Source organism: Lactuca serriola, chromosome 5 (genome assembly GCF_051521515.1).
Source record: "Lactuca serriola cultivar US96UC23 chromosome 5, Lser_US96UC23_V15, whole genome shotgun sequence".
NCBI classification, from domain to species: domain Eukaryota; kingdom Viridiplantae; phylum Streptophyta; class Magnoliopsida; order Asterales; family Asteraceae; genus Lactuca; species Lactuca serriola.
Window position 1 is genome coordinate 318,561,111 of NC_136412.1, and position 10,814 is coordinate 318,571,924.

The 10,814-nt window shown below is 32.2% G+C and overlaps 1 protein-coding gene across 1 annotated transcript; it reads right to left on the reverse strand.

Moving 5' to 3' along the window:
* Positions 1-7,833: 7,833 nt before the first annotated feature.
* On the reverse strand, positions 7,834-9,450 carry LOC145055044 (putative UPF0481 protein At3g02645). Its single transcript, XM_079003326.1, has one exon. It carries the CDS (start codon positions 9,419-9,421, stop codon positions 8,024-8,026), a length of 1,398 nt encoding a protein of 465 aa, XP_078859452.1. The 5' UTR covers positions 9,422-9,450; the 3' UTR covers positions 7,834-8,023.
* Between the last annotated feature and the right edge of the window lie 1,364 nt (positions 9,451-10,814).

Here is a 10,814-nt window from a genome sequence, read left to right on the forward strand (position 1 = left end):
ACTATTTAAATCTTACAAAATATTAGATTGGTAGAGAAATATATGAAAATTTCAAACAAAAAATGATCTGATCTTTTTCTAACCTTAATTTCGATGTTTTATTTGATGAACGATGTTGAATGAATGATACGAATTGAATATTTTGTTGATTATCGATGATGTTGTTCTAATGATGATGGGAGTATAATTAATCGTAGATGTTGAAGATATGTTCATATTCAAGCAGAATTGAAGGTTGGATTGAAAGAGCAAAAAAACGAATGAATTTCAACTGTTATCTAATTCTCTACACTTGCGTATTTGTGATTGAAGACTATTATATCATATTTACAAGTTTGCAACCGTGTCCTTTATGTTTACAGACTAATTAAACGAGTGACTGAGAATGATTCCCCCATTCTCAAACTTTTTTATTTTCTCAATTGAACTCACTTTTATATATATATATATATATATATATATATATATATATATATATATATATATATATATATATATATATATGCCATAATAGTATATCAATATTATTTTATCAGTAAGAAACTATATATACTTATATATGTTTGTTATGCCATCAATAAGTACTTAAAATAGCGTGAAACTTATTATAATATCTTTAACCTTTCTTTTCCAGAAAGTTAAAGATGTAATATAAGTAATTGAAATTATAATATCATTAACCTCTCTTTTCCAGGAAGTTAAAGATGCAATATAAGTAATTTGATTTTGTCTGTGTGGATTCCATTTGTGATAGCCTGATAGGAAGCACATGCATGCTTATAACTTATAGGAAAACCAGTAAATTAATAACATATCATTCGTAATAGTTACTTTTTTTTAACAGCAAGAAAGATTTCAATCCAAGTTATAACAAAACAATAAACTGATAACATAACATTTGTAAATACTAAATTATTACGTTGCTTTGATCTCCTAATTAACCAACCCATGTATATTTGCAGAAATGCAAGAAACGATGAAAGATATTGACAGGGGTGTCCACGACAAGCTCACTGGGGAACGAAAGGAAATATACATGTAGGGTGCTATCGATGTGGTAATTGCATGTCGTAAAATGTCTGTCAAATTATTTTAAAAAAGTTAAAAATAATGATATACAAAACCGTCGTAAATTATGACAGTCAAATGTAGACCTGACAAAACATGACACGACACGAAAACCCGACACGAACCCGACACGAAATTAGCGGGTTGAGATCAGAGATTTCGATACGTTTATGTAAACGGGTTGACACGACACGATACGATAATTAAACGGGTAGGGTTAGGGTCAAGACTTTCAACTCGAAGATTACTCGAATATGACCCGTTTAATTATATATTATTTATAATAAATTTCATACTTTTATAAATATATTATATGTTAAAGACTTATAGTAGGCCAAACTCAATAATTAGAAGTGATATTCAAATTTTCAAAGTTACTTAATTTTCGTCATCTTCACCACATATCCCTTCTGCTCATCAATTTTAACTCTTTTCATTTTTCCTTCTAAAATTACTATAAATTTTGTCATTCCATCTCATAACTCCAGTGTTTCACTTTTTCCTTTTTGCCTCTACAACTACTACTTTTCAACCTTTAAAATATTTCAACTCGACATGACACAACATATTTACAAGGTTTAAACCTTAACCCGAAACCCGACACAAAATCGACACGAAAATAAATGGGTTGACACGGAACGACATGATAATTAAACGGGTCAGGTTAGGGTCAAACTCTTTCAACCCGTTTTAATGTCTTGACACGACACGAACCCGACACAGTTGCCGGAACTCAAATGTATATCGTTCCTCTATGATAGGGTTTTCAATGATATACATTAGTCAGTAAACTATATCTTTTTTACGACAAACATTGCATGTGATTAAATAATTTATAGCCTTTCCCTTTAAATAATGAATACGAAAGATATGTACATACATGGAAAATTTTAACTAAATTAAAACAAGATATAACATATTCACCTAAATATATAAACAAAAATAGATATCAGGTTGAGTTTGGTGACATGCACTACAAGAGGACTGGGCAATAGCGGCGACGTCTGTCGTCGCTCAAGGGTCGAGAAGTCGCCGCTAATACCTTTAGCAGCGACACGACGCTGCAAATGTGTCGTCGATATTGCTTCGTCATTAATACACTGGTAGTCGCCGCTAAAGGTTGAGAGTCACCGTTAATAATATGTCGCCGCTAATACTGCTGGTCGCCGTTAATCGCATGTTGTCGCTGATACGTGCGCGTCGCCACAAAAGATATCGCCGCTAAAACAGTTTTGCTTTTTACTTATTTATTTATTTAACATTAAATTTATAAAAAAAACAATATTTTTTTTTAAAAAATCTGATAACTTTTTATAGAAATATTAATCCATACACAAGAAATCCAAAATATTAATCCATACAACCAATCCAAAATATAATCGATACAACCAATCCAAAATATTAATCCATACCACATTCTAAAGTATTCTTCCAAATTACAAAACCTTTCATAAAATCTTAAAATAACTACTCGTCCTCATCATTTCCTTAATTATTTGGTGGCGCCAATGAGTGAAACCACTCTTTCAATGTTGCAGAACAGGTCGGGTCCTTTAATATTGTTTGCAACATTTCCAACTACAAAGTAAACAAAATATATTACCAACATATGATAATAACATTATAATTATATCATTCTATAAAATATCAACATATCAAACCATAACTAACATATCATTATACCATTCTACTTTCTATTATAGCATTGTAGTTTCCAAAAATTACCAAACTACAAAATATCAATATTATCAAACCATAACCAACATATCATTATACCATTCTACTTTCCATTATAGCATTGTACATTCCAAAAATTACCAAGCTACAAAATATCAACATATCAAACCATAATCAACATATCATTATAGCATTCTACTTTCCATTATAGCATATATTTTCCAAAAATGATCAAACTACAAAATATCAACATATCAAACCATAATTAACATATCTTTATAGCATTCTACTTTCCAAAAATTAACAAACTACAAAATATCAACATATCAAATCATAACCAACATATCATTATAGCATTCTACTTTCCATTATAGCATTGTATTTTCTATTATATCATTATACTTTTCAACTTAAACTAACAATTACCTGTGATTGCGGTTGTTCTTGTGTCGCTGGTTGTTCCTGATCGTACGTAGACACAACGGTTGGGGGTTTACGCCCAATGCCTCTGATATGTCTGCGTCGAACACCCAATATTCTTTCAAAACAGTTTTTTATATCAGTGGGTGTTAGACTGCTTGCTTCAGAAGTAGCTTGGGTTCGTTGGTTGATCTCTTGGAGTAAAGCATTCTATATTTTCAAAAAATAATAAAAATCATAAGAGTTAGATTAATAAATACCCTTGATGATATAAACATTTATATGTAAATACAAATTAACCACTTACATATTGTTGCTCGACTGCAGGACTATAAAATACCCATTGTCGATTGGAATTAGCCTTACGAAAAACTTCAATTCGATTGATATCCTATTTAACATTAAAAATTAGATTACTTATACTTTAAGTAAATATTTAAATATATCATAACTTACTTCTTTGAAACATGCATTGCTGGATGAGCTCAACCCCCTCTGTTTACAACTACTTGTTTTGCACAACATTCTGTGTTTGACGCCGAACGCCTTCAAAATTCTGGCGTTTGAAAATGCTCGAGTACCTTCGCCCAATTTTCATGTGACATACCATTGGGGGGGGGGTTGTTTAATGTGGCTGGGATATCTGCAGGCCCCCGATTTCCTTAAAATAAGAGTGAGCTTTACTTTTTCGGCCTCTATAAACTTTTGCAGGAGTCGAATCAATGCTCCGCAACAATTAAGCACGCTCCTGATCCATGTTAACCGTATCCAAATCAGATTTATTCTTCAAAATACAAAAAATTTAGTTAATTAAATAACAATCACAACTAAACTTAAAATTGTATCCAAGTTACCTTTAGATGCACAACTGTGGCGTTACTTAAGAGGGGGGAAACATTGTCCCAACTAGATACGTTCAAAGGGACGTTGTTCCACAAATACCTCCCAATTTCATGTGTGAACCAATTACCACACTTCCCGACAGGGGAATATGTGATCTCCCTGTCCGGCATGCTTTATACCCTTGTCCGCTCCAGCCCGATAAATTACTACGAGATGGAAAGTCGTTTATTGTCCATAGCAACATAGCTTTCATCGTGAAGAATGTGTTTGTCGTTACGTCTTTAATACATATGCCTGATTGCCACAAAAACTTAAGCTCTTCCACTAATGGCCTAAGGAAAACATCTATGTCCTTTCCAGGCGCTTTAGGGCCAGGAATCAACAAGGCCAACATAAATGATGACTCTTTCATACAAAGCCATGGTGACAAATTGTATGTGGTGAGTACAACCAGCCACGTACTATGCAGATTACACATGTTACCAAATGGATTAAAGCCATCAGCTGCCAACACTAGACGTACATTGCGAGGTTCACTCGAGAAGTCAGGGTAATCTACATCAAAATTTTGCCAAGATTCTCCATCAACGGGATGACGCATCACACCATCTTCTGATCTCCTAATACTATGTCATATCATATTTTTAGAAGTGTACTGTGAACAATACATTCAGCGTAGTCTAGGGGTCACTGGAAAGTACCGTAACACCTTATGAGCCACTTTCTTACCCTTGTTGTTTTTATCAATCCACCAACTCTCTTTACAAATAACAGGGCAAACTTGCAATCACTTGTGTTCCTTCCAGAAGAGAAAACAATCATTTTTGCACACATGTATTGACTCGTACCCCAAACCTAACTTCTTCAGCTTCTTTTTTGCTAAATAATATGAACGGGGGAACCTTGTTGTCTGGTGGAAATGCCAAATGCAACAACTCAAGGAGTTGATCAAATGAACTATCAGTCCATTTGTTGTTGACCTTCATATGCATCAACTTTGCTAAAAAATCAAGGAAAGAAAACGTACAACCAGGATATAACTTGGTTTCGACTGCCTCTAACAACTCTTCAAAATCATCATCGACACCGCTACCTCGTGTATTCGAGGTTCCTTCATCGAGCTTTGTATCATTTTCTCTCGACTCCCACATAACATCGTCAATAACATCAGCAATCTCATTGCTTGGCGATACGACATCTATAACTGGAGGGATTAAAGGTTCACCGTGATATATCCACGTGTTGTATGATTGACTGAAACCATATATACGAACATGACGTCTCATTGCTTTCAGATCCATTAAATAACGATTATCACATTTCTCACACGGACATCTGGTTTCCCCTTTACAATCTAGGTGTAACATAAATATCTCGACAAAAGAGTCGAGTCCTAGCTGGAACTCGGGAGATTGGCGATGTAGATTAGCAGTCCAGCTTTTATCAATAGACATGATGCAACTGAAACATAATTTAGTGTTTAAGGTTTACTCTATGAGAAACAAAAATCAAGTAGAGTATTCATAAAGTTGATGATTCAAAAAGTATCCCAACATGGGAACACATGAACAAATAATCAGAAATGGATAACGTATTAATTTAGTTTAATTTTTTTAACTAATTTTATTTTATTTTATTTTAATATTAACATTAACATTAACTTGATTTTGAAACTACTTTAATTTGATTTTACAATTAATTTATTATTTTTTTTGATTTTTTTTTTAAAATTGATTTAATTTTATTCTATAATTAAATTAAAATTACTAGAAGTGCGTTGTTATTAATAACCTAATTAAGCTAAAGTTGTAATGACCAACATTAAGTCACTAAAAGTATGTTACTATTAAGTTGGTTTTATAATTGATTTGATTTGATTTTATAAAGATAATTTAATTTGATTCTAAAGGTAAATTAATTTGATTTTCTAATTAAACAAAAACAAACAAATGTATATATACATCCAATTTCAATATCCAATTTCAATTTCATGCCAAATTTTATTTTTAAGCCAATATGGTATAAATAAAAATTTCAAAAACATACTCAAAATGCATAAAAACTTCCCACAAATTTGAAAAAGGATATAATATTCCAATAAAATGCATACAATCCAACAAAATGCACAAACACTGTTTATCTCAAAATACAAATATAATCACTCAACAAAATTGAAAATTACTAACAAATTAATTTAATTTGAAATTGAATTAAGTAAAAATATAATTAATAACTTCTAAAAAATTAATTAATCTATGGTTTACTTAATCTAAATAAAAAATATAAATAAATTTATGAAATTTTACATTAAAACTTTTGATTCAATTAAAATGATTTTTCCATTAAATATTTTTTAGAGCAAGGGACCAAAACCATACAAATCAGAAGTTGAGAGGCTGAAAATATATATTTTGTAACGGAGTTTGGTTAAATCAGGAGGTTTGATACCTCCTGATTCCTTTATCCCTTCATCGACAATTAGCAAGAAAAAAAACGAAAGGTCAATTGTGTATATCTTTGATCTAAATACAATTCAAGAGGCAATTTCCAACATATATAGCACCAATTTATCATCCAAAGCAGAAAAATAATAAGAAATAGGAGCAATCTGACCTTGAATGTTGGGAATTTCCGAAGTGAGCTAGCACCGGCAGTATTGTGGCGGTAGGAGGGCTAGCATCGGCTTAAATCTTTGTCCTCCACTCAATCTACTTGTGAACTGATGAAGGAAAGAAGCTGCAACCAAGAAACGAGCGAGAGAAGGAAAGCAACATCAGGAGGAAAAGTGGCGGTAAGGGAACTGGAAAGGGGTTATCTGTACGTGTATTAGCGGCGACACGCAATAGCGGCGACGAAAGCGTATTAGCGGCAACAAAAGGGTAATAGCGGCGACTCCTTGGAGGGAAAAGTCAGCGCTTTTTCTACAACAATTGGATTGAAAACAAATCGGACGGATGAGGGTAATTTGACGCGGATCGCCGTTTGCGAGCATTACCGGCGACATCTTTAGCGGCGACATGTAACGCGTCAATTAAATGTCGCCGCTATTGCTCCGTATCACCGCTAAAGGTGTCGCCAGTACTGCCAAGATTTCTTGTAGTGATGATTAGCTAATAATTATATTAATCATTAGGTGTGAGACCCGGGTATTATATGGGTTGATTTAAAAAAAGATTAAACATTAAAGTGTAAATAGAAAATATTTTTTAATCTATAACTTTAAAAATAAGAAAGGAAGAAACGTATTTATTGCAATTTAATATATATATATATATATATATATATATATATATATATATCCCTATTTTAATAAAAAAAATAGTTTTATTCTTCTTTTGACATGTGTCACCCTATTAGGCCTCATAATTAATGTATATTTTATTCTTCTTTTGCCACGTGTCACCCTAATATGTTTCCTAATTAATGCATGCCACTTGTCAACCTATTAAATCTCCATTTTAAATTTTCAAATTTTAAATTTGTCACTTTAATTACATTAAATTAATAATATAATATTAGAATAAAAATTAAAATAAAATTAATACAAATTATAAAGTGATATAATTTCATATATTTATTTAAATAAATGATTATAATTTTATATAACTAAAAATATCTCTTAATTAATAATTTATTTAAAACAATTGATTAATAATTTTAAATTTTTATACTATAAAAGTTTAATTAATTTTGTAACTATGATTTCTATGGGTTATAAACTAATATATATATATATATATATATATATATATATATATATATATATATATATATATATATATATATATATATATATATATATATATATATATATATATATATATATATCAAACAAAAAATTCCCAAGTGGATTTATTTCAGAAATAAAGTCTCAAACATCGTGGGAGAGTTATTGGTGTCGAATACAAGTGGGGAAACACATATCACATACGCAATCACTCTTTCAAAAACACACCAAAACAGATACACACAGGAAATGTAGTAAGAAGAACCATCAATTATATATTATTGGATCTCATAAGTGATGATTCAGCTTCAAAAACTTGCAAAGATCGTCACATTCGCCAGGGGGACCCCAGACAGTGAAGTAAGTTTGAACACCGCTAAGAAATAGAGCCAACACAGCTCCTACAAGCGCTAGAAATGACCACGGGCTCTTGATGTACTCGTGCTTGAGTTGGGAAAACCTTGTGTTCCTCAAGCTGTCGTAATGTTTTTGGATTTCGTACTTGGCCTTCGAATATGCTAAATTGTTTGGCACCAAATCCGTCCCTATTTCATTGAACATCGTCGCAACTTCTTTGTCACTCCCAAGGGAGTTATCGAGGACCCCAGCTTTCCGAAGAGCCTTAACGTCCTCAGGATGATCGATGAGAGAATCAAGGAGGCATATGTAGGAGGTAACCCATGCATCATGTGCATCTTCTGCGCACATTTCGTAGGCTATTAAGTTTAATAACATGGGCTTGGTGGAATCGTCCACGGTTATCGGAGGTAGTTTTACATTTGCTGAAAACCACCACCACCGTCCAACAAATTCCACATGAGCCAAAGACATAAAGCTACTCGGCTTAAATTGGATCCCAACATCTGCAAGCTCATTAACATTACGAAAAGTACATCTGTTGCTTATTTCATCCTTTTGAGCATCGTCTTCCCTTGTTCGTGTAAGGCTAGAATGCAGACGATGGAGCAGATGGTGATGATCTGCTACCAATTTCGAACCGAAATTTTGATCATTTTGGGTTGAACCGCTTCGGAAACCGAACCACCCTCTTTTCTGCCTCCCTGGTACCAAAATGTTGTTAGTGAAGAACGATCTCATCTTGTCACGCCTTTCAGTCAGGTTTATCAAATCCGTCAGCTCGTTTATAACTTTGAAGGGAATTTGGTTTTCCAGCAAGAACAAGTCTTGTTGGATAAACACAATCTGATGGCTTCTCAACTCTTTACAACTTCCAGGTTTCTCTCCGTAGATAAATAGAATATAATACAAAATAAAACATCCATCGAGCAACATCATCATAGTAAATTCCTTACTGGAGAGATGGTCTGTTGATTTCTCTTCATAGAAACTCCGTAACTCTTGCACCATGCTCGCTGTCCCAAGCTTTTTGTACAACGTACTAAGGCCCACCGTGTACTTGGAGAGGAGCTCCTTCGTGAAAACAGGCTTGAGTTTCTCGGCTAACTCGAGCTTCTGGTTCTTGTGATGGTATGGACCAATGGAAACCACCTTCGGAACATAGTATTTCTCGTAGATATCGCTCGTCTCGCACACCAATATCTTCGGAACTCTAGGGATTCGTGCAGATGACAAAGGTGGTGGGATGGCTTTTTCAATCGAGTTGATAACCCATGCCTCATCTTCGTTCTCGATGCTGCTTGCATTAATATCGTCGTGCGTGGCCATTTTTTGGATGTGGTAGTTTAGTATTAGTCGTTAATTATGGGATTGTAAGAAAGTGTCGATGGTCTTGTCTTGGTATATACATGCATATAACAACTTTAACTTTGTTTACCTTAAGAAGATAGGAATCATGACAGACATCTTTTAAGGTGAAGTATTATTAAATAAATACTTTGATGGCAAAAGACGAGGAACGCATGTTGCTTTTTCCTTTAATTAAGGAATAATAATAAAACGAAACTGGGGTGCATACAGATCTAGGCCTATTTGAAAATTAAAAACTAAAAATTAAAAATCGGATGACTTAATTGCATAAATTCATGAAATTATACTGTTTATTATATCTTTACAAATTACAAATTAAGATTGGGATTTTTACTTTTTACTTCTAATTTGTGCGTTCCATATGATAATTGTATCAATGGAAAAATATCCACTTTTATAATCACATTGACACATTTATTGATAATTCCATTTCAGAGTAACAAATAAATAGAAAAATGTGGCACATATTTATGGAACACGGCAAACTCGTAATTGAAACAGTATTTTGCTAAATATGCTTATGAAAAACGGATGCGATAAACTTATAAACTTATAAACGTGTCCCTAATTACCTAATATATTAAGATTAATGCTGTAAGTTTTTAAATTCTCTATTAAGCACAATCGCAAAGGTTGGTTTTCAAACCTCAGAACAATCAGCGTTTTAATTTCATTGCACTTGATTGGTCCATGCCACATGGCTTAATCTGTTTACATATGTAAAATATTTTTTAGAGTGCTTATTTCGAACGTCAATTGAGTATTCTAGTAAATATGTTAATTAAATTATCAAGTAAAATTAGTTATTAATTATAATGAAACATATTCTTAACTTGATGTATGAATAAAGTTACTCATGTAGTGTTTCATGTTGTTGTGACAAAGTACTATAATATATGAAAATATTATAGTGAAGTACACTTTCAACTCAAGTTAGAGATATTTTGTCGTGCAAAAGCATAAACCTCGTGAATATATATACTATGAAGGTTTTTGGACCCTCCTAAGCACCATCCAAAGATATAGCTAAAAAACTCAGGATATTAATATATATATATATATATATATATATATATATATATATATATATATATATATATATATATATATATATATATATATATAATCTTAGTAGGTTAAAAAGTCGAATGTTACATGAGTTGGTAATTTAAAATAACAAAAATAATCCATAGTAAATAAGTTGATGTACAATAATAAACAACAAAATTCAAATCTATGTATATAAATAAAAACAAAGAAAAAAAAATGTAAACTAACATTTTAGTGAGAGATCCAACCAACTATCAATCATTACATTTTGATAGACTCAAGATAAGAATCAAAATAATAC

What these genes read in the sequence shown, in the direction of transcription:
- LOC145055044 (XM_079003326.1), bottom strand. Translation starts at nt 9,421, where the DNA reads ATGGCCACGCACGACGATATTAATGCAAGCAGCATCGAGAACGAAGAT.